The 24,842-nt window shown below is 37.9% G+C and overlaps 1 protein-coding gene across 7 annotated transcripts in view; it reads left to right on the top strand.

Moving 5' to 3' along the window:
- Positions 1–24,387, top strand: part of FBXW11 (F-box and WD repeat domain containing 11) — a 121,542-nt gene extending 97,155 nt beyond the window's left edge. For all 7 annotated transcript variants that reach the window (XM_017640757.3, XM_017640753.3, XM_017640751.3 and 4 more), the window contains 8 exons: positions 5,689–5,826; positions 6,968–7,086; positions 8,750–8,999; positions 11,704–11,822; positions 13,575–13,685; positions 14,683–14,761; positions 15,807–15,992; positions 22,011–24,387. In XM_017640757.3, the coding sequence (XP_017496246.1) occupies positions 5,689–5,826; positions 6,968–7,086; positions 8,750–8,999; positions 11,704–11,822; positions 13,575–13,685; positions 14,683–14,761; positions 15,807–15,968 (978 nt within the window). In that variant the 3' untranslated portion in view covers positions 15,969–15,992; positions 22,011–24,387. The remainder of the gene's footprint in view (positions 1–5,688; positions 5,827–6,967; positions 7,087–8,749; positions 9,000–11,703; positions 11,823–13,574; positions 13,686–14,682; positions 14,762–15,806; positions 15,993–22,010) is intronic.
- The last annotated feature ends 455 nt before the right edge of the window (positions 24,388–24,842 follow it).

Genomic DNA, 24,842 nt, shown 5'->3' with positions numbered 1-24,842 from the left:
ACTCAGCAGTCTGTGGCATGACAGTGTATGACACCACCTACCATAACCATTTCCTCAGGCTGAAATAATATTTTAAAGTTAGGAGAGGAGGCAGATGTGAGGGAAAACAGAGCTATGGGGGTAAACTGTATTTGACACAACCTCTGCATCATGGTGGTCTACCCACTGGTTCTTAAAGTGTGGTTTGGGAAAACCTGCTGGTTAGCCACAAGAGTCTCTTCCAGGTTTTTGTGGGCTAGGTCTCTTAGTGTAAGGGATGATGTTTTATACCTTGGTATATTCACTAATAATAATAATAATAATAATAAATAATGTACCACATAGAGTGTTGATCTGTGCTGGATACTTTGTTGACCATTTCATAATATAATTTTTTCATTTAACACTTTGGACAATGCCTGAGAGGTAGGCCATGTCCTTTAAAGTTGAGATAACTGAAGCTCGGTAAGGTTAAATAACTTGCCCAAGATCACACAGCTAGTGAGTAATACAGTCTGTGGTCACCCTTACATTCTTCTGACTCAGTACAACTTTTTTGTACTGTAGATCACTGGGATCTCATTCAAATGGCTCTCTTTACCTTTATTTTGGGTATGTTTTATTCTGTCTGGGGTGGACACACATGTGGAGAGTTATGTCAGTGATCCATGAATCAAACAAAATGAGAGACTCACGGGCTTGGTTCTTGCCCATGTGGGTGGTATGAAACCCCAATACAGAATACAGTAATTCAAGTACCCTCTTGAGCCCTTGCAATATACCATGAACTACTGAACGTGACTTACATAGATTATTGCATTTAATTATTACAATAAGAAAAAGTTAACTGTAGTTTTTTGTGATAAGGGGAAACTGAGACAAGTTTTAGAACTTGCTCACACAGTTAAGTAGAAGTGATGGGATTTTAACTGAGGTCTGTCAGCTCTAGACTTAGTGTTGTCATTTTCTAAGTGGAAAATTCAAGAAGCAAAGGAGAAAGAGGTATTTTGTTAACATGCTTACAGACTTTTCAAGGTGATCTTCTCATCTTTCTCCAATTGTGTGAGTCCCCAGTGTCCTTGACTGTTAGTTGAAAAAAGGGTATGAGTTAAGATAAGGTTAGTTGGCCTTGTTTTGCCCTGTTACAGGAAAGGTGGTGCTTTAAAGGGTTTTAATAAACACATTGCCAAAAGATAAATTACACCCTAAATATCAAGTGTATGATCATATCCCCCTCACTGGTCACCCATACCTAGCTGTGCAGTCTGTTTTTCCCCATATTCTTTGCAAGTTGGCAGCTCACAGCACCTTTTTCTTTTTCTCCTTTCCGCTAGCATTACAGCCTCCGATCATGTGTTGGCTTCTGTCAGCCATCCATTACCAGATTGGCTTTGATGACCTTGTCCTTCCACATTGCCCCACCAGAAATTGGCTAATTTTTCAGAAAAAAAAAGTAGAGAACCTGGGTTAGTGTGGCCAAGTCCCAATATTCAGGAAAAGAGCATGTGAGAAATGAAGTCTAGGGAGAATAAATAAGAATTTTTAGTTTTCTATGAAGGTTCATCCCTCATGGGTGTTCTTGCCACAGAGAGAGAGGGACTTTAGTTAGAGTGCCTCTGAATTGAGAAGGAATTCCTGGAAAACCTGAGGCACATTCCTAAAAGAACAACCAAATTTCCTTTGCTATTAGTCTTAATTATTGTCATCATCATCATTATTATTAATGGTGAGCTTACTATTAGGTACTTTGCTACAGTGACTTGAGTTAATCCTTAAATTGTCAGAACTGCGTTTCTTAGTTGAAAGCCCAAGCTCTTTTCACTCTGTCATGCCTCCAAGTGTCCCTCAACTGAGGGGGAGGGAATTGTTACAATGGGCTCAGTCAGTCAGAATTCTGATGTCCTGAACTTGGATTTTTCTTTTGCTATCTCAGAGTAGTGGCAAACTCTTTCATGTATTAGGCCTTTTTCCTCTTTTTAATCACTGGATTAAAGCCTTGGAAGCATTCTCCTTGGAACCAGACCACTGGCAAAATGATGGTGTGTTGTATCGCACCTTTTAATAAACCACATTTTATTCATGGAAAGTAGGGAGCTTTTTTGTGGTTTGCAAACTTGATATTAACATTGTCCTGACCAGAAAATGCTGAAACTTGCCCACCCACCCAGTTGTGTTTGGGCTTCTAAAAATAATGTTATTCCTCTATACTCAGACATCTGTTTTCACTCTATTGCCAATTTAAATGCCGCTGTATACTCTGTGTATCATGGCTACTTTCCCAGTATTTTGAAAATTTGCACAGGGTAAGGGGATTGCACAAGTTCTTAAAAACATGAAGTATTCCTCCACAGTAGCCACACCACGTGATATCCAAGTGAAATGTCAGGTATCTGCATAATTAAGAGGTGTACCTGTGTATGCCTGGATTCCTACTCCTGAAGTTACATATTTGAATTGCATTTGAAGGCTTCCTGGGAATGGGTCAGGCAGGCTCAGGGCTATCAGCATCAACTGTCAGCCTAGACTGAGACAACTGCTTCTGGCAATTTGGTGAGAAGATTTTTTTGATCACAGCCTACTCCATTTGGTCAGTGTTTTCCACCAACGAGAAAAAACATCACTGCTACCATTTGTAGGTACTGTGATGTGCACTTTACATATGTCTTCTCATTTGAGGAAGTAGATAATTGTTTTTCCTGTTTTTACAGAGGAGGAAACTGTAGCTCAAATACTTCCAGGTCAGTTGTCAAAGCTGCTAACTGACTTAAGTATTTTCTACCATGATTAGCTGCCTTCCATTTTTAAAGGCCTAATTTTTCCAAAAAAGACCTGGGCAACAAGTGTTGTAGTGAAAGTTGAGGTTGTCAGATAATGGTGGTAACTAGTATTTTGGGCAGGCATAGTCAGCTGCTTGCTTTTGTAGGCGGCCTTGGGAACTGAGAAGAGTAAAGTCTAAGGAATCACACAGGGTTGGTAAGCAGCAATGTGATTGATCCTGGCATTTTGAAAAATAAATGTACTTTGGGACTCAGGGATTTGGGATAATATTTAAAACAGCCCTAAGTGGGAACTTACTAAAATGACTCATTAAGAATTACTTGGCAGAAGTTTTCTTCAAAAATTCAGAAATGTTCTTTAGAAAATTAGATTCTTTCTAAGCATTGAGAAGCTAAGCCATTTCCTAACGTCCATTCAATTTAGGCTGAAAAGCCTCTTACCTTGCAGAGCTTATGAGAGGTCCTGGCCTCTGGCTCTTGCTTGAGGGCGAGAGGTAGAAGTTGTGGCTCAGCCATATGTCCAGGGTGCCCTCTGTCCAGACATATAAGGGGGTAGATACCCAGCTCCTCTCCTGTCTTCTTGGCTTTAGGTACAGTAAAAGATTATATCAAGTCACTCTGATCTAGAAAACATTTTAGAGTAGAAGGTGAACATGTAGGAAATTATGTTTGATATGGTGATTCTCCCCCTTCTTATATGAAAAAAAAAAAAAACAACAGAAAAAAATGTTTTGTCCCCAAACTCCCATGTGATAGTAAATATGCTTTTTCTGTTGATTGAAGTAACAAAGGTACTTACTGATTCAATAATATTTTTAAGTAATTATATGTTTTAAAACTAAGAACAGCGATATGAATTTAAAAAATAACACCTGATATATATGTAAGACATGGTGTATATTCACCTTTGTAATACTTTGGGTTTATATGGAGTCATACATTCTGCAGCAATTTTCTGGGTCCCTGGAGGGTGTAGTGTAGGCTGAGCACCAATAACCAAGTCATTATCCACGAATAAGAATTGTTATCAGTATGTCTGCCTCCTAGGTCAGCATTTTCTGGGTATCCTTTGTATGTGATGGTGGCTCAGTCACTATCCAAAAACACTTTAAAAAAAACTGTTTATTTCTCTAAGTGATTCCAAACATTAAGTTCAGTTTAAGACACTCTCTATATTCTGGGCCCCTTTTTAAAAAATTGCTTATACAGACAGATTTGTTAAATACTGTTAGAGTGGTAGCAGAGGTGGGGTGAATTAATTTGGTTTTGGTTTTATCTCTAGACTCACTAGAGATAATGATGCTGCAGGCTGAGAAGCTCTGACCAGAAAACAGTTGGGCAATTGAGAATTTCTCATTCCTGACATCTCCGTGGCACCTCCTTGCATCACCTGGGTGTTGGAAATATGTGATCCCTCTCTCTAAGTACAGTAATTTCAGCTTCAGAGTTGTGATAATTCAATGAGCTATTAAAACACAGCATAGTGTTATGAAAGCATAGTACTTGGCACATAATAACATTCAGTAAATTTTAACATTATAGAGTGTAGAAACATACTGCCTTCAAATGAGAGGAAATGCCATTTATTAGGTGTCCACAGAGTCAGTAATTAAGTGCTTATCATGAATAAAGATGGGAATTACTTTCTTTAGCAAAACAAGTGATTTAACTTATAACTACTCAGATATATCTATCAAACTATACATATCCTGAGCTAAGGTGTAAGCAATCCTTTTTGTCTCCTAACTTCAAGGATTAGTTTACACTTTGGTTGCCCTTAGTAGGAATTATATATTTTCATCATGAAAATCCCTCATATCTACTACCAGTGGTTACGTCTTCTGCTGCTCCGGGCATGTCCCACCATATCAGTAAACTTTGCCCACTGGTCTCAGGCCGTAATACTGTTTATCTCCCTTCAGTCCTGCAACACTTAACAGTTTTGATCACCAATTTAGAATTTATAATTTATCTGGAATTGTTACTGATCTTATGATCGGTGTTCACTGCCTCAATAGCTCGAGTTATACTTCCTTGTAAGTCCTGTATATGTTAGTGGGAAAAGTATGGATTCAATGTCAGGAAAAACTGGCTATGATTTCCATCCAGTTCATCTAATTACTAGTTTTGTGGCCTCAGGCAAATTAAACTCTTTCCTTATTTGTAAATGGAAAATAATAAAAACTGTCTTCCAAGGTTAATGTGTGGATCATTTAACCAAATAAATGTGTTTAGAATTTATCCATTTTCAGATACTGTCTGCTTAGATACTGGAGTGGTACTGCCCTTGAAAGCAGTATGCGTTCTGCTGATCTCTTAATCTGCAGGGCCTAGTACAGTCAGTACCTGGAATATACTAGTGTTTCAGCAGATGTTCCATGAATGATGAAACAATGAGAAGCTAGGGCTAAAACATGCCATTTTTATTCTACAGGAGCTTTGGTCTGGTAGAAAATTAAAAATGGTTAACAAGTAGAATTCTTCCTGTAGTAGTTGTTCAGTGTCTTTTCTTAATGATCAAGACAGTGCTTTGGATGACTACACACATTGTCATTATGTACTTAATATTGGTAGTACTCATTTGCCACATATTTTAATTGGCATTAGAAAGTGGCCCAATAAGTTAGTATTTATTTGTATGTTTTGGGGCAATGGCATTCTTTAAACATGCTGAGTTCTAAGACCGTTTTTTTCAAATCCAACCCAAACTCATTGGAAATGCTATGACAGTTGCCAGACAATCAGGGATTGTTTTAGAAAAAACATTGTTAGGCTAACGTCTTACGTGGAAAAGAGCACGATTCCTGTCTGCAGCCATGCAGACCAAGATGGGTTATCAGTAGTGTGCTATTCCTAGAAGCAACAGCAAAGTCTGAAGCCTAATAGACTATTTGATTCACAAAAACTCATCTATGCCTCCTTTTCCCCCTAGACTATAGAATCTAACTGGCGGTGTGGACGGCACAACTTGCAGAGGATTCAGTGCCGCTCTGAAAATAGTAAAGGTGTCTACTGTTTACAGTATGATGATGAAAAAATTATCAGTGGCCTACGAGATAATTCTATTAAGGTGAATGACTGTATCTTGTATGTATTATTTTTAGAATGTGGTTACATGTTAGACATTGGATGTGACAGTCTCTCCAATTATTCCAGATTGGTTTTTATCTTTTCCACTTGATCTTGGCAGCTCTCAGAGTGGTTCTGTAGAATGAGAGCCAGAGCATTTTCCTGTACTAAACTAGACCCCTGGATTGTCTTATTTCTTACTATTCTCCAAAGATTTCTTATCCTTCTCACCTTCTTTATTCTTTATTTTGGTGCATATAGGAAATAACTTAGTATCACAGGGCTCTTAATTACTTTGCTAGTTGGTAAAAGTGTTGCTAACTTGCCTGTAAATCAAAGTAATTTACCCTTTATGGTTTCTGAGAAAGGCTCAGATGATAATACAGAAGAATGATAGAGCAGTCTATATTGTTTTCATTTGCTTTTCAATAGTAGATAATCTGGGTTATTTCTCTGTGTAGGTCCATAGAATCTATTTTTAACTATCCAGTCTTTGAAAAAACCAATTCCCATCCCCTCTTATGTGTGGGCAATTGAAAACTTTGAAAACTCTGGAAAGATCAAAAGAAGGGAGAAAAAGAGCAGAGTAGGAAACCAACTTTATTAATATTTTGCCTCAATATGTATTTTTTTTAATATAGTGGTTATGTTACTGAGTAGATGACTTTTCTGATTTTTTAAAAAACATACCTCTAAAATGAAGCATATATTTTCTCATTACAAACTCTTCATAGTTTGAAATTTTTCTGAACTGTCGACAATTTTTCATTGTTATGTTTTTACAAACAGTGGGCTAAGGGGAATGCGATTTTAAAGGCTCTTAATAATTAAGTTGTTACATTGTTTTCTCGAGGGTGAGCCAACTGTTCTCTCAGAGTTTATTTTAAAATTCCCTTTTAAGGTTGTTAAATACATTGAGTACAGTGGTTAAGGGGACAGAGTAAACAGAATAGTACATCTGTTCTGGAAGTTATTTAATATTGTTTCTTCCATTCTTGTAATTGCCCACCTATTTGGTGTTTAACTGGTCTTATTTACTGTTAACAGATTTACTTTATGATCTAGGTAATCAGGTGAGGCAGAAACATTTATCAGAATGTGACATACTAAGTCACTGTTTGTGTTTGATCTTGTCTCAATAGATTTGGGATAAAACCAGCTTGGAATGTTTGAAAGTGTTAACGGGACACACTGGCTCTGTCCTTTGTCTCCAGTATGATGAACGTGTTATTGTGACGGGCTCTTCAGACTCTACAGTGAGGTGAGTGATTTGGCTTCACTGGTCTGAACTCAGATACCTTCCATGGGGAGACTGGGATTTATACCCTCTTCTGGGATAAGCACACACATAACTTTGTGTATACTGTTTTTGTATGCTATATTTCAAAACCACTTTTGGTGTTAGTGCATTTGAGCAAAGCAGACAGGAAAGCTGACTTTGGTTAAGTAGGTCCTATTCCCATTGCCATTCATCGTAGAGATGGCAGCATACTTTCTTGTAAAAGCACATTTAGTATTAGGCTAGCTTTTTCCTGCTTCAGGGGGGAGAGAAAGAAGGCAGGTGTTCTAGGAGTGTAGTGGCTATTAAGCCACAAATACTGAAAGAACTAGGAGCAGTTGTTTGCAGAACCTTTTGAAGGACACATCATGTGCTTAGGTGTTTTGTATAATGCTATCCTATGGAGTTTTCACATCAGCCTTTCTTTGTAGGTGATAGTATCTTCTTTTTTAAAGATGTATTAGGAAATTGAGACCAGAATGGCCAAGTAATTTGCTCAGTCATATAGTTAATTTTGAACATTGAATTTGTGTCATTCAAGACTATTTTCATTTTCTGTAGCCTTTCCAGTAATGGAGACACTAGTTTTCAGATGCCACCCCAGGGAGATAATGATGAAGATGGAAATGACAGGTGTTCCACAGTGAAGGGAAGCAGTGACTGCTGGTCAGGAGTTGAGAGAATGGAAGGAAACACTGCTGGGATCCAGTACTAAACCCCTAGGACCAGGGCATGTTCCCACAGCAGATGACTTTGGAGTTCAGTGTAGGATGAGTTCATGAGAGCCTAGAGATAATACAGCAGAGCCTCAGCTGGACTGCTGGTGGCTTGGGGAAGTCATGTCATTTGGAGGAAAAGGAAGTGGCTCTCGAGACTGAATTAGAGATTTGAAGAGAGGATTGTTTTACAGGTGCACCTGAGAGATTGGAATAGTCCCCAGCATGCCTACTGTCTTTTCCCTGACTTGATGCTTCCAGGCTCTACTTCTGTCCTGGATCATGTCTAAGTCTTAGAAGTCTGCGTCTTTCCTCTTCTGCTCTGCATCCACTTGTCCTCTTAGGAGATTGGGGTATGAGGCTGCCCCTAAGAATCTGGTATCTCAAGGGTGAAGCACCTGCAAGATACTGTCTTTGTCTGTAAAGCACCTGGGGAAATAGGTGGGTGGGGATTGAGACATCATGACTTACAATCTCTAGCTTGCAGTGGATAAATAACAGACCCAGAGCTTATCAAAGGCCAAAAAGAACCTTAAGCTTAGAACCATTCTCAGTTCCCCAGCTACCAAGCCCTATTCTACCTGGTGTCTCAAACTCACTGCAAAGACCACTTGAAAAATCATTTATCATCATCCACACAAGCCTGCACACACCATCCCTGAATACCTGGCTGTTAAATAAACTTAAAGCTGGACAAAGCCAGAATTGGCTTTTTTTGAAACTATCTTAACACTTCTCAGCAAGTAGAGAAATTGCTTCTGGGTGTTTCTTTTAAGCATGTGCTTAGGCATCAGGTCCCAGACGCCACCTAACAAGTGAAGTCCACACCTCCCCAGCCTACTACTAAAAATGGGCCCACAGCACAGACACTGAAATCTTTTCCTGGTTGTCTCAGTAATTGAGCATTGTGCTTTTCTGTGCTCATCTAGAGTCTGGGATGTGAACACAGGTGAAGTTCTAAACACGTTGATTCACCACAATGAGGCGGTACTTCACTTACGCTTCAGCAATGGACTGATGGTGACATGTTCCAAGGACCGCTCCATTGCTGTGTGGGACATGGCTTCTGCCACTGACATCACTTTACGCCGTGTCTTGGTCGGCCACCGCGCTGCTGTCAATGTAGTAGACTTTGACGATAAGTACATTGTGTCTGCCTCTGGTGACAGAACCATCAAAGTAAGTGTGTCTGCAGTGATAACTCTGCTTGATCCTACAGAGAGGAAAGCAGTGGTGGCTTATACCAACCTGGTAACCTGGCGAGATCTTTATTCTCCTCTATTTGTGCTTTTGCACCAGGAAGCAATCCCATTCTACATGCTTCTGAGTCATAGGCAAGGTAGCAGGAAATGGTCATGGGTCTAGGATAGGTAACAGTCCTCTATTTCGTGAAATGACATTGTTGATAACCTTTTAAAGGGGAAGGAAACTAATCTATATAAAATGAATTGTGTGCTAGGAGCTTTCCATACAACCTCTCTTCACTCTCTCAGCACTCCATTGAGGGAGGCATTTTATAGATGCCTCTGTTTTATGGATGTGACTCAAAGTGAAGAACTTTCCTGGAGACCACACAGCCAGTTAGTTAGTGGCAGAGCTGAGATTTTATTTATCCTCCTAATTTTGAGAGCCTGCCATGCCATAGACCCTGGGCTGGATGCTGGAAATATGATAATGGAAAAACATGTCTTCAAAAAGCTCAATATGTGGTGGGAGGCAAACATGTGACAAGTGGCTGTAGTCTAGGGTCATCCACAGGAGATGGCAAATGGAGTTCTGATTCTAATATCCATATTAGCTTTTTAAAATTACAGCTTTTTAATATTTTTATTGAGATATGTTCATATACTAGAAGATAAAAGATTTGCCATTTTAAGGCAGAGTTCAGTGACTGTACTGTATTCACAATGTTAGCTATCACTAGTTCAGAACATTTTCATCACCTGCTGAAAAAAAGTCTCACACCTGTAAGCAAGCAGTCAACCCCTATTCTCATCCACTGATCCCTGGTAATCACTAATCTACTCTCTGTCTGTACTTCTCTATTCCAGACATTTCATAGAAATATGATCATACAATATGTGGCCTTTTGTGATTGGCTTCTTTCACTTAGTATAGTGTTTTCAAGGTTCATCCGTGTACATTATAGCATGTATCAGTACTTCTTTCTTTCTGAAGTACTAAATAAAATTGCATTGAGTGGCTGTACCAAATTTGTATATCCATTTCATCAGTTGGTGGACATTTTGGTTGTTTGTACTTTTTATCTGTCATGAATAGTGCTGCCACAAACATTTGTGTACAAGTTTTTGCACAGATACGTATTTTCAATTTCCTTGGGATGGTAACTGTTTTAACATTTTGAAGAACTGCCAAACTTTTCTGAAGTGGCTACACTATTTTACAATCCCACTGGCAATGTATGAGCCTTTGAACTTGGCTCAAAAATCTTTTTATGCCTAGCATTCTAATATCTAGCCCCACAAACCACAGACTAGGTAGCATCAAACTTTAAATTGGGCAGTCCAGCATCTGAATGATGAGGACTTGTATGTGATAATCCGCTCACCACCCAGTCACACCAATTGGTAAAAAACTGGTGCTGAAAGTCAAGAGTTTTTTTGTTAGTGGATCGTCAAGATAATACCATAAGGTGGGTAGAAGTTGGTATGGGCTTTGTTACAAAACAGCTGTTACATAATAACAACTTGGAGAAGTTCTCCATGTCCTTGACAACACTTGTTATTGGGTGTCGTTTTTATTGTAGTCATCTTAGTAATTGTGCAGTGGTATCTCTGGTTTTGCTTTACATTTTCATAATGATTAATGGTATTGAGTATTTTTTCAGTGCTTATTGGCCATTTTTGTTTCTTTGGAGAAACATCTATTTAAATCTTTTGCTCACTTAAAAATTGAATTATTTGTCTTTTTATTGCTTGGTTGCAAAAATTCTTTATGTATTATAGTTACAAATCCTTATCAAGTAAATGATAAATTATTTGAAAATATTTTCTTCCATCCTGTGGGTTGTCTTTTTCACTTCTTGACGGTGCTCTTTGAAACATAAACAGTTTTAATTCTGTTGAAGTCCAATTTATCAATCTTTGTCTTTTGTTGCTTGTGCTTTTATTGTCATATTTAGAAAGCAATTGTGTAAACCAAGGAAAAGATTTACCTCTGTGTTTTCTTCTAAGATTTATAATTTGACCTTTTACATTTAGGTCTTTGATTCATTTTCAATTAAATTTTTGTATATAGTGTGAGGTAGGGGTCTAGCTTCATTGGTGTGCATGTGCAGATCCACTTACCTTATTCAACTAAAATGTGGCTGAGAAAATAAACCAGGCACTTTGGCTGTTTGCATCTCCTTATTTGTCTTGTCACATATTAAGTGCGTCTGTGAAGATCTAAGTCTTGCAGATGGTTTCACAAAAGAGGAATTATTTATTCCACATACATAATATTAGGAGTGATGTGTCAAAACAAATGGAGCTGTTTAAGAAGCTATGCTGGAAAAGAGGAGGATGTGAAAGGTGAAGTTTTTTCACATCAGTTACATTGGATTTGACATGTCAGCTGGCATAAAAACAAAAGCTGGCCCAAACTCTTCCATCTGGGCAAATGAATGTCTGGACCATCCAGGAGATATTCTTTCTGTGATTATCTCAGGTTTGGAGAATTCACAACTTCCCTCTGTATTTCATTCCAGTTTTATCACTGAGCAGCCAAGAAAATGTTATGCTATCCAATTTATACCCAAGCCCCCCAACTGTATTTCCTAATCAGGTGCTTTGGTCATCTTTAGGTCTGATTTTTTAAAGTTACATTGTGGGAGGAGTTTTCCACATTCATTCTTTAAAACTATTGCTAATGCATCCTTTAGGTCTGGAGCACGAGTACCTGTGAATTTGTTCGTACTCTCAATGGGCACAAGCGAGGCATTGCCTGTCTCCAGTACAGGGACCGGCTGGTTGTTAGTGGATCGTCAGATAATACCATAAGGTGGGTAGAAATTGGTATGCTGACAGAGACGGGAATCTTGCCATACTGTTTTGACTTACCTCCTATTCCTAATATTCAAAAGACTCAAAAGAGTCTTCACGGATGCTTCAGATAAGAAAACTTAAAGTAATTTTTTAAATCTATTGGCTCTGCATACTGAAGTGGGTAAACTGTGTATGCCCTGGGTGTTCTTCCAGAATTCCCCCAGCATACAGGGTTTTACAACCGCCACTCCACCCAAGATCTCTTAATACCGGGACACCTCAGAACAGAGGACTCTCCAGTCCGACTCCCTACATTCCCTTACCTGTGAGCTCCTGCTTGCTTCCCTAACAGATGGGAGCTCCCAAGACTCTTACAAAATCAACCACTCCTATTTGGTCATTCATTTATCTCCCATTTGTTGTCTGAACATTCAAATTGTCCTTGCTTTCTAGTAAATATGACTATCCTTAAACACTTGATATCTTATTAAAAACCTCCTTTAAATACTGATTTAGGATTTAACTCACGTTTCCACTGTCCTAACACATGTTAATAGCTTTTTTTAATAATCAAATTGCCTCATGTTTGTACAAAATAAAGATTGGTTTCAAGATTATATATAAAATAAAAAAGGAAAGAGAAAGCAAACAATAAAAACTGCCAAAAGTTTTAAGATCTCATAAAAGTTAATTTGAGAACCTAAATCTTGGTTCTGTTGAATTTATTATGCTTTGTATTAGTTTTTCAACAATTAAGAATCCTTAGCTTACTTATTGGAATACTTGAGGTTTTATAAAATAATAACGTGTATTGCTTCACGGTTTGTACAAGGCAGCCCCTTTGGAGTCATGGTGGCAGTGCTGAGTGGGTCTGTTCACAGTAGATCAGCTAAGCCATTGTCACTGAAGCTGTTGAGAAGAGGTGATGAAAGTAGCTGTCATTGGATATATGATAGGAGCTACTGTGGAGAGGCTAAAAAAAAGGTCACTATAGAATTAGTTTGCCAACTTTGTACATGTTAGTTTGCTGTGATTTCCTTTTGTAAATAAGGAATAACTACTTCCAGAATTATCATATACAGAGAAAAGGGCTGGATGTAGTCAATGGGTTTGTATTTTCCAGACACTGCATAACCTAATGAGAGGCTCCTGCAGTGACCTTGTAAACTGGACCATCATAGTACACAGTATATATCTAGGAAGGGGGTTGTCTCCAAACCTTATCAGGAGAGGGAGCTTACCGTGCTGGTCCACCACTTGTAACCTCAGTTGGCCTCTTGGACCCCAGGCTAGAAGTGCCTCGGGTGGAAATCTCATTCCGGGCTATATGTGTTATGCACCCTTCCACTTGTCTGCCCCACGCCAAGCCGGCATACACGCACACACACATGTACCTTTTCTCCTTTACTGCCTGCATTGCTTATTTCTCCAGAAAAGTCCTTCCTACATCATTTGGCTACATTATTTCATTTACTCAGACATCAAGGGTAATCTTATTTAAATAGTAATACATGCATGTGATTTTTTTAAAATTTCAAACTATATAAAAGGAAAAAATGAAAAGTAAGGCTTAACCGTTAGTACTTAAAAACATACAAATAGTGTAAATATACATATTTATCATTGTATGTGTAGTGTGGACTAGGAGTGAGGTAGAAACAAAGAATTGCAGGATAATGAAAATCACGTATAGGAGAGATGTAAAGAACTTGAAGATAGTGTGAATTGTGTGGGAAGTTGTTCCACAGAAATCTGCTTTTCATTCCAGGCTATGGGATATCGAATGTGGTGCCTGTTTAAGAGTCCTAGAGGGGCATGAAGAATTGGTCCGATGCATCCGGTTTGATAACAAGAGGATTGTCAGTGGGGCCTATGATGGGTATGTATTTCAAATTTTCAGATGCACTATTACTGTTATACCTATGTCAAGAGGAAAAGTAGTGTGTGTGTTAAGGAGCTATGATATGCCAGGTACCATGCAGGGGTTATCCCACCACTTGATCAAGTGAAGCCACACAGGCCCAGAAGGGTGAACTGTCTTGTGCTAAATTCCACAATGTAGAGCCTCTGTAGCTCCTAAACTTACACTTTTAACCATTACTGTAAACTCTGGGAAGAGTTTAGACTGTGTGGAAATTCAGGTCTTTGCCTTAGCCCTAAATAAAACCAGGCTTCCTTGCTTGTTTTGGGGGAGGTGGGGGTTAGCTTCCCTTTTGGTGAACTGAACAAATCTTTAAAAAGCCTCATGACTTTTTTTTTTTTTTTCCTTAAAAATTCTAAAGTGTTCATTTAAAAAAATTTTTTTATTTATTTTTATTTTTATTTTTTGGTATCATTAATCTACAATTACATGAAGATCATTATGTTTACTTCTCATGACTTTTTAAATGAGCAAGTGGCAACTGTAAACATTTCAAGATGACCTTATATATATATCTCACAAATGGGTTGGTTGGTCTGTTTATATTCCTATTATTAACCTTCAGCATTTGGAGAAAGGTATCCCTGGAATTCCATGGAGAGCCCTAGCTTCTGTCAACTGCACCTACTCAGCCTTGGAGAGGCCGCAGATTAATGAACTTGGTGACATAGATTATCCAGTCAGAAACTGAACTTAGATAACCTAAAGTTTTTTCTTCTCTCCCTTAAAAATTATTTCTTTATGGTACATATGTCAGCAATTCTGACAAAATATATATGTCCTTATTTTTTCCAAAATCAAATGTAATTGGTTTAAATAACTTATAAAAATAGAAGCATGTTCTACATTAGCTTTTAAAAGTCAATTCAAATTCACTCATTTCCATCAAGGAAATGCTTGACAATATGTAAAATGTTAATTTTTCCACAAGTCATGATCTCATTTTCCTTTCTAGGAAAATTAAAGTTTGGGACTTGCAAGCTGCTCTCGACCCTCGAGCCCCAGCAAGTACATTGTGTTTGCGCACACTGGTGGTAAGTAATCTGCTGACATGGGAGGGGTTCCCAGACTGGAGGATGGCCACCTTGCATATAGGCCTGGTGGAGGGGGGTGCGTATCACAGAAAGCTTATGTATCTCACAGGTGCCTTCAGAGAAATGCCCTGTTCTGTTGATTTTGCTTTGCCAAAATCAGAGAATAATTGACATTTACATTATAGTGAGTTCTTTCCTAAGGAGCATTAATACCATTTAAAATAGGAAAGCAGCCTTCCTCATTTGTAGGTGGATTGGCTTCCTCATAAAACACGAAGTACTTCCTTCCTGTAGATTTGGGGGATTTCTTAATATGGGTGTTACATTTATCCAACACAGCACATTTTTTATATTATGATGGAATTTCCCTGCAATCTATATTCTATGGATTATTGCTTTGGTATATAGAAAGAATTCATTTTTATATGCCAGTCTTGTGTTAGCAACTTTACCAAGCTCATTAGTTTAGTTGCTTTTTGTGTGTTTTTGAGGAGATAGTCATTTGAAATGTTCATAGATTTGTCTTATTTTTAGTAGTTCTGCCTTTTATTTCTAATTCTTTGTTTCTTTCATTAAATAGAACATGCAGAAATATAGTTAGGGCCATTTTTTTTTCTTTATTTTATGGGACTGCTTATAGTATTGCAGAATTTATTTTTGCATTGGCTGTGGTTTGAGATAGATACTCTTGTTCATGTTAAATACACTATCCTTCTGGTTCTAGTTTCTGCATGTGTCAAGAATGGGTATTAAATATTATTGTTTACCTTACTAAGACCCTTTGTGAGGCTATCACATAGTTATTCTTCTTTGACATGTTAGTGGGCCAGGATCTAGGATACAAAAGTTTAATTAAGGGAAAGGCTTACAAGGAAAAGCTGAGTATTTGTTCCTGGGATGAAAGACAAAGCTCATGAAGCTCTGGAAATTTACTTAGGAAGCCTGGATAAGTAGCTGCATATTCAGCCTATGCCAAATCCCTGATAGTGAGATATGAGAGATAATAAAGGTCTCATATTATTCATCAAGTTGTTATATTTCACAGGAACATTCTGGACGTGTGTTTCGGCTACAGTTTGATGAATTTCAAATCATCAGCAGCTCCCATGATGACACTATTTTGATTTGGGATTTCTTAAATGTGCCTCCCAGTGCCCAGAATGAGACCCGTTCTCCCTCCAGAACATACACTTACATCTCCAGATAACAGTCTGCACTTTACCCATTTCAGGTGAGTATTTTTCTCCCACTTTTAATTTTACTGATTGAATTCACCTTCCCCTATAGGGAAGTTTTGTGGTTTGGGTTCCTCGGTGATAGGAGCCAAAGTGGTTAGTCCTTATTAGATGTATCAACTTTACAAAGGCTAGATCTTTGTAGTGACATCAAAATAAGGTCTAAATTGGAATCCTACATATTGCTGGTTTTCATGTTGGCAAAGTGGTTCCTGTTTTTTGAAATTATTTTCCTAAACAGTTTCCCAGGTCCTGTCAATTTAACAGCAGTAAAGTCCCTCAAATTCTGTTGAAGGGTGTGAGAATTTCCTTTTTCTTTCCTGCCCTTTAGTTCTTTTATTTTTAAAAAAGTCACCATCAACCAGATACTTAAAATATCTACTCCCCCCTGTTCACAATCCACTTACCATGACTGTTCCCTAGAAGAGGGATCAAAGAAAGGTGTTTGTTGAGAAAGCCCCTAAAACCTGTCCTTCGTCCATTTAAGACACAACAGGGACTCTGGAAGCAAAGTCCTTCGTTCTAGTTACAGGAAGACTTAGAGTTATTATAACCATTGATAGTGGTATGTCTTGGTTACTAAGGGTGTCCAGCCTAGAGGAAGAGAGGCCTTGGAACTGATGGCCCTGTTCATCTGGAGCAGTATTCCCATTTCTGAGAATTTTGTAGGGAGCGTGAATTCTATGCATATTAAACTTTGTAGATTGAATTAATATATTTGCACCTATTTGTGCTACTTTATATATATGAATATAAAGATTGTGATTAAGTTTAGCTTTTTATCATTATATATTTTCTTGTTCATTGAATATTGTAAGTTTAAGAAAGTCCACATGCAGAACTGTGGGGTTTTTTGTTTGTTTTTTGATGAAAAGATAGGGAACCGCTGGGTCCTAGATCACCAAGTTACCACGTTTTCAGGTACTCCTTACTTAGGACTCTAAGACCCAATCAATAGATCTCCAGGAATTTTTTCTTACCTAAGGTTGGCCAGAGACCAAATTTGATCCACTGCCTCTTTTTTACCCCCTACCATAGCAAACTAAGAATAGTTTTTTATACTTTTAAATAATTGAAAAAAATTAAAACAAGAATAATATTTCGTGACATGAAAATTTTATGAAATTCAAAATCCGATGTCCATAAAGTTTTATTGGAAGACAGCCACTCTCATTGTTTGTGTTGTCTGTGGCTGTTTTCATGCTTAAGTGGCAGAGTTGGGTAGTTGCCACAGAGCCCATATGGCCTGTAATCTAAAATATTTATCATACAGCCCTTTAGTAGGAAAAATTGGTGACCTCTGGTCTTGCCTCTGTGCCATCTTCAGTGATAAACCAAGGGTCTGCAACAGGAATGGCAAACAGATTTTTTCTTCATGCCAGCTCAGTTTGATCAGTAGGGTCTGGCTGGAGTGTTACCTTTGGAAAGATTCTGGGACCCCATGTGTGGGCCCCAGAGGACTAAGTGCTCTGTGGGTCGGCGATGACTTCTCGGGTGTGGGAGGTGAGCTGTAATGACCTGCAGTAAACAGTTGCTGTTCCTGGTCTTAGGTGTGTTCCTACTGTCTCTTGTGAAGTGACCAACTCTCTTGCTGCTTTCTCTTTGGATTAGATTATTCTATGTCAGTCAAAAAATGCATAAGGCAGAATTATTACATTTATTGAACAGAGCCTTAAATAGACATTTTAGGGAATTACAGAGGAAGAATCTCTTGAATGATTGCTCCTCCCCACCTCAACCTCCCTTTGCAAAAAGCCTAAGAAAAATACACGGGCAGAGGAACAGAGCCTGATGAAACTGATTTCCCTTCTGCTCTTTCCTTCTTGAGCCCGCCTTCCATCATGTTGCCAGCTAGGGTTATCTTAGCCCTGCCTGGCCATCCTTTGCCTCACTGGCTTCCTGTTGTCTTTAGGATCAAGGTTTACTTAGATTAGCTGACAGGATTTTGACTATCTAGGTCTGCTGTCCTTTCTACCTTTCCTCCTGTCCTAGTCTCCCATTACTCCCTCCCAAAAATCCACACTTCAACCAGACTGAATTCTGCTGAGTTTCCCTAATTGCACTTAAGTAGTGCAGACTTCGCACCTCCCGCTCCTTGCCTGTATTAAGGCTTTGTGGGTATCCCCAGTCTACCCCTGCCCTTTTACTTTATCTGACGGAATTTATTAGTTGGTGTTGAAACTGCTTGCATGCCTGTCTCCCTCACAAGGCTGTGGAGCTGTTTTACTGTGGAGCTGCAGCGTCTAGGAGAGTGCCCAGTATGTTTTAAGCTCATTGATGTTTGTTTGGCAGATGATACTCAGGGCAAACATGACATATTTGTGCTCTTCTCCAAGGCCATCTTAGAATTTGCCCATAAATAAGTAAATGTGTGTGAAACTACAGTGTACTTACTTGTATAGCTGCTTTCAGCAAACAAAAAAATAATAGCTTAGTAAAAAATAGGAATAAATTGTTTAAACTGGTACAGTCAGGTACTAGATATATGCCCTGCCCCTGTCATCTTTGTTACATCCCTGTTGTTCTTTTTTTAATCATACAATATTGAGATATGATTATGTAAGTAAAATATGCACCCATTTAAAGTGTACTGTTTGATGAATTTTTACAAATGAATATACCCTTGAAACACCTTCACAATCAAGCTAACATTTCTGTCACCCTCAGAAATTCCCTCATGTCACCCTTATAGTCAAAGCCTGACCTGACCCCAACACTGACCTGCTCTCTGCCACCGATTTAGTTTAAATTTTCTGGAGCTACACTGTCCACTGTAGCAGTCAGTAGCCACATAGGGCAATTGAGCTCTTGAGATGTGGCTAGTGCAACTTAGGAACTAATTTTTTAATTACATTTTAATTGAATGTAATTGAAATTTTAATTATATTTAATTATACTTTATTCAAACTTACTAAATTTAACCATGTGTAGCTAGTGATTACTGGTTTGGACCAGGAGAGTTTTTGAAGTTTTATATTTTTAACTTTTACATTTTGGTCTTTGACCCATTTAGAGTTACTAACTTTTGTGTATGGTGTGAGGTAAGAATGCCATTGGTCTTTTTTTTTTTTTTTTTTTTTTTTTTAGAGATAGCTGTCTAGTTGTTCAGCACGTACTGGCTGGCTACAGGCTTCCCTTTTCCCAAAGAACTCCTTTAGCATCTTTGTCGAAAAGTCGATTGACCACTTACTTGTAGGTCTGTTTCTGGCTATTCTGTTCCGTGATCTCTGTGGTTCTCCAATAAATCTTCCAGACATTTAAAAATGGTTTTGACTATTCTAGGTCTGTTAGGTTTTCATATTCAAGTTTGAATTAGATTGTCAAATTCTATGAAGATAACTGCTGGGATTATGATAGCAACTGCTGTGAATCTGAAGATCATTTTGGGGAAGAATTTCTTTAACAAATGTTGAGTCTTCCAATCTATAAATTAAGTATTATCTGTCAGTTAAGTTTTCTTAAGCAGTGTTTTGCAGTTTTTAGTGTACAAGTCTTACGAAATTATTCCATTCTTAACTATTTCTTTTCTAAGCTCTGCATTTCTCTGTGCTTTTGCTTTAGCTACATATGCCTCTGCTTTTATTTTTCCACGTAAGAGAAGCACATAAAATAGGACATGGACAACTATAGCTGTAGCTGAGCTTCTGGAATAGCTCAGGGGAGTAGGTATATCACAGAACAACTGAAGTGTAACTCTGTATTTTTGATAGATTTTACACTCTGCTTAGAGAGGCACATGACAAAATCCAAGACATCCATAGTATGCTTCCCCCATCGGGCATACTTATTAATAGATGAATTATAGAACATAGTAAAATTTCACAAATTGGACAGTTTTTCTATATTAATTTAAAGTGCCCTGAAATAAGAATTCTTGTGGTTGAGAAATGAAATAATGATCACCAAGGCTGTTTCTCCGATTGGCTGTGATGGAAAGGAAACTGTGGTGTTACTTCTTCCAGGCCCTACTCTGCCCCCTTTTTGGGAACCTAAGAACAACTGCCTTGTTATGATCTGCAATTATAAATCAATGGAAAAAACTTACCTGCTTTTTAAGCAGCACAAGCAGTGAAACCTCAAATGTGTTTGTCTCTTCAAAGTGAATTACTTTTGACAACCTTGGCAGTCAACTCCAAAGATTTTATTGCTCTTTTCCAAATTCTTTTCATTTATTGTAACATGAAAAAAATTATTACCATGTGATACTGTGAGATTTATGCATAATAAGAAACACGACCCTAATGATGATTTAACCTTGCAGTAAAATATTCACCCCTAAAATACAAGGTAAGAGTATTTCTGTCAGGAAATGTAGCAGTAGATTTATTTGCTGAGTTTTTTTTTTTTCTGATTACTAACTCCTAAGAGCTGTATGTACAGTAGCTGTCTTTTTTTAGTAAATAATATAAGATCTTATTAGGAAATTAGAGTAGATGAGCCAAAAGAAGAAAATAAGCTCCTACTCAGGGTTCACCATTGTTAACTCCTTTGTATATATCATTTCAAGCTTTTTAAAATTATGATCAATAACTGTAGGTTTTTAAATGCTTTTTTTATTTATTGTGAAATTATTGCATGTTAGTATTTGTCTTAATTATTCCTAATGGCAAAATAATACTTGTTTGGATATGCCCTGTTGTTATATATGTGTGTCTTCCCCTCAGCTTTTAGCTGTTATAAACTTCATTGCCACGATGCATTCTTTTAGCTTAATCTTTGCCTAACCCTTTATTACCTTTGGATAGAATTCTAGAAATGTCTGCAGTGTCTGGGTTAAAAGGTGTAATGTTTAAAGCCTTTTGATTCAGAGGGTCATGTTACTATCTAGAAGAATTAAGTCAGTCTGCTACATTCCCACCAGCAGTGCTTGAGAATGCCTACTTCTTATCTATGATGTTAATATTTTTTTTAATAATTCAGGCACTCTTAAATATTCTTCATGGGAAAACAAATGGTGAATAAAATCGGATCTTTCTTGAACTCATTGAGAAGGCTTATTAGGATTCTTGATGTTTATGAAAATTGACAACTTTTTAGGAAAGTTGCCTTTAAAAAAGCATACAAGTTTTAAAAAATCTTTCCTTTTTTTTTGCCATAGAATATTAGACCTAAAAGTGACTTGTAGATCAGGGCTAGTGGTTTAATGCAGTGTTTGTAAGGGTTGTGACCCATTAGTTATTGTGAAATCATGTTAATGGATTTTTAACATTGTTTTGATGAAGTTTAGAGTAGAAAATGTCACTTTGCATTGTACATAGTAAATATAATTGTTGTTTTTGCTTAGGACTGTTGTGTGCGCACCCGTGTGTGTGTGTGTATGTTCACATATTTATATCCATGGGTGAATTTAGGGATTGTGATTAAAATAGGTTCCTGACTAAAGGTCATAGTCAAAAAACTACTTGGTAGACTCTTCCTTTACTCTGTGTTGTCCTTGTATAAATAATTTATTTCAAAAAAGAAGTAATTTCTGATTATTAACATTCTCTTTAGAAGGAATGTTTTATTTACTTGCTTTAGCATATTTTTGCTTTGCAATGATAGATGAGGGGGTGGTGGATATGAGACAGGATTTTGTAGGCTCCGGATGTCATAAAAGATTATACTAAATACAAAGTCTAATAGTGAGTATACCTTGTTATATGCATACTTTTTAGCAGCAGTCCTGAAAGGTGATAGGTTATAGGGGTCAGTTCATCTCTTTGAATTCCCTCTGTCACTTTGTGGCTAATGTTTTGAACTGAGCAATGTTTCTGAGTCTTTGTTCTCTTGTTAGTGAAGTAAATGTAATAGTTTCTACCTTAAAGGTTATTGAGGTTTAAATAAATATGATGCCTGGTATATAGTACCTCTAACAGCTTGCAGCTTCTATTTTTGATGCTGATTAGTAGAAAATCAGTAATGTGTTATGTGTGGACAGGTATATTTGTGTGTGATGTGGGTTGGCTGTGGTGTATATCTCTCTAACTAGAATTTTCATCCATCATCCTTTTTTTTTTTTTTAACACCCTCAGGGTTTCCTAGTCTTGAACTACTGGCTGGCTACATGGCTACCAAATGCCTAAGGGAGTTCTTCACAGCTGAGTTTTGAAGCTGGAATTGGTTCTAGACGCTGGGGTAGATGCAAAACAGCCTAACTCTTCAAGAACCGACATTTCTCACCTCCGATTCTGGCCTCTACTTTGAGAAGGATACCTTAGGTCCACCGACTTCCAGTAGAACAGAGAAGCCCATTTCCTCCCCAATCAGTGAAAAAAATCTAATTCTTCAAATGTAAATTGTTCATATAAAAGGAGCGTACAGTCTGTTTTACAGAAGTAAATCGACCGTCAAGAGAAGACTTGGCCTCTAATTTATATTGCTTTGCACTTCAGTCTGATATTAAGAAACAGCATTCTTCAGTGAAATTTTGGGTGCCAAACACCTACCCAGAATGTCCAGGGCTTTCCTTTTCAGAAGCTAGCATTCTTCTTTTGGCCGTCCAAGTCATTATGAATTCTGACTTGTATTAGGAACATGTTGGACAATGGAAAAATTTCTCTGGATTGTTTTAGTAATATTTTTTGGATTACACTTCCTTTCTGTACCAATTGCTTTTAATTTAAAGAACTGTAAGCCAGGTTATATTATCTCCCAACAGGTAATATAGCTCTTTCTTATCTTAACTGTTCTCCATAGCCCAACCATCTCCTGATACTTGGTAGAGTAACACTTTTACACGTGTGCTTGCCTCCTAATTTAAAATACTGTATCCGCATGTAGATAAAATGTACATAACAGTTTAACCTCAAGGTTGCTGGAGTCGGGCCCCGTGCCTGAGACACTAATACAGTGTGTGTTCGCACTTAGCCTGGGCTGGGCTCAAGAACCTGATGCCACGGTTGATGTGGATTACCTAGAACCCTTTCTGCAGTATTCATATGGTGTCTTTAATTTTGTCATTGTGTGTGTGTGGTGTGTGTGTTTTTAATGGGAATCTTGTTTTAAAATGTAATTTCTAAAGTTTAACACAAGTTGTTTATTTGTTGTGCAGCATATACAGTAGAGAGGTACTTTAAAGTTTTTTTCTTCTTTTCCTTGTAAGTACTTCTGAGAACTAGTGGTCACTTCCCATAGTATTCATCTGACTTCACTGTCAAAGATCATTATTATGTGTGTTAGTAATCCTGGAAAGGGAAAAACAAGGCCCTATTGCCTGGAGTTTCCTGGCCAATGAATTCATATGTCCTGGCCTTGTCAGGGTGTTAGCAGGGCCTGCTTATGTTTTACAGCCCATATGTCAGGTCAGGCTGGCTCAGAGGCCCATCTGAGTGGAAGGGTACTCTTAACGTGGTACAGGGCAACAAGCCCACGAATCCCATCCCTGTCATCTCTGGTGTCACCTGCTGCTGTGGCCCTGGCAGGTTCTCAGAGCTATGTTCCACAGCCCTACTGTGTGAATGGCACTATGATGCTGACCATGCATGGAAAGGACTTTGGCATCCGGTTGGCACTCTTTCCCCCCTTGTTCAATATTAGGTTCTCATTTGCCCCTTGCCATTGTTTCCAAAGATCAAGGAATGTTGATAACATTTTAAAGGACCAATAAGAACCTACTGTTAACTTAAAACTTAAACCTCTTCCCGCGAAAGCACACTCTACTACTAAAGGGAAGGTCCCTGGGCTCTGTTTTGTCCTTTGCATTGAGAATGGTGTGGGGATCAATGTGTGTGTGTAATTTGGCTTTGCTTTTTCATTTTTCATTTTTTAAAAATACATCCTTCCCTCCTACATGTGGCTAAAGTCATTTTTGTTTTTGAGAAGTTGAGTCTCAAGGTGTAAAAAAATAAATCTCCATTCACAAGGGTAGATGTTGTAAGTTTGACAGTGGTTGTGAAAGTGATTTAACTTTTACTGCTCTTCATCTTACAGCTTTGTTATCAGATTGGTTAGGGGAGCCCGGGGAAGGGGTTGGTGGGGAGGGGGGAGGCAATTCTTCTGAACAAATGGACTTTCTGTTGTTCTTTTTGCATGTTTAATATAGAAGTTCTTGTTCCTTGGGAGATTATGGCCTTTAAATATGCACACAACTTTTGAATTGTGCCTACTAAATTATAGCAGGGGACTTTGGCACCCAAGGAATTCTGACTTTCTGGGATTATAGTAGTAATTCCCAGCCATACTCTGGACATTATTTTGTTAACCATAATTGAGCAACTGTAAATTACTGCTATATTAATGTTTTAAAGCACTGGGATAGTCTAATTCTAACTTGTAATTAATTATGTTTGCCAATTATCTGTTTGAAATAAATTTGTGTCTGAACAGCTATTGAAACTATTAAATTGTACAGATATTATTCATGACAGCTTTGTACTGTGGAATGTGCTTAATAAAAAACAAAAAGTTTGACCTTTGTCCAATAAATTGCTAAGTAATGTCAATAAATCAAGTATGAGTATTATGCAGTACACCTAATCTGGCTTCATGCAATTGTTACTTCAGCTACTAATTCAAAGCCAATTCTCTTAATAAAGTGTTGCAATACTCTGATGTTGTTAAGAAATTTTTCAAAAAACTGTTTGGTATTACCAGTAATTCAGTGACGTACAGTTAAAGTTTGTAGATTTAAAATACAATTTGCTCTGTAAAATGAGGTTGAAAGCAAACTGCTTTTGGCCTGTGAGAACTTCGTGCGAGATAACACCGAAGGCCATGACTTGGGGCTTTGTGCTTTAAGCCCAGGAGCTAGGAACTAGTTCAGAACTCCTCCCCAACAAGTCCAGTTCCCAAGTTACAGTAAAAAAAATATGCAAATGGCCCCTTAAATGTCTCAAGTGGCCCCCGTGGGTGAGTGGATCCTCTTG

The sequence above is a fragment of the Manis javanica genome, chromosome 1 (genome assembly GCF_040802235.1).
Source record: "Manis javanica isolate MJ-LG chromosome 1, MJ_LKY, whole genome shotgun sequence".
In the NCBI taxonomy this organism is placed as follows: Eukaryota; Metazoa; Chordata; class Mammalia; order Pholidota; family Manidae; genus Manis; species Manis javanica.
This window is presented reverse-complemented; position numbering and strand designations above follow the sequence as displayed.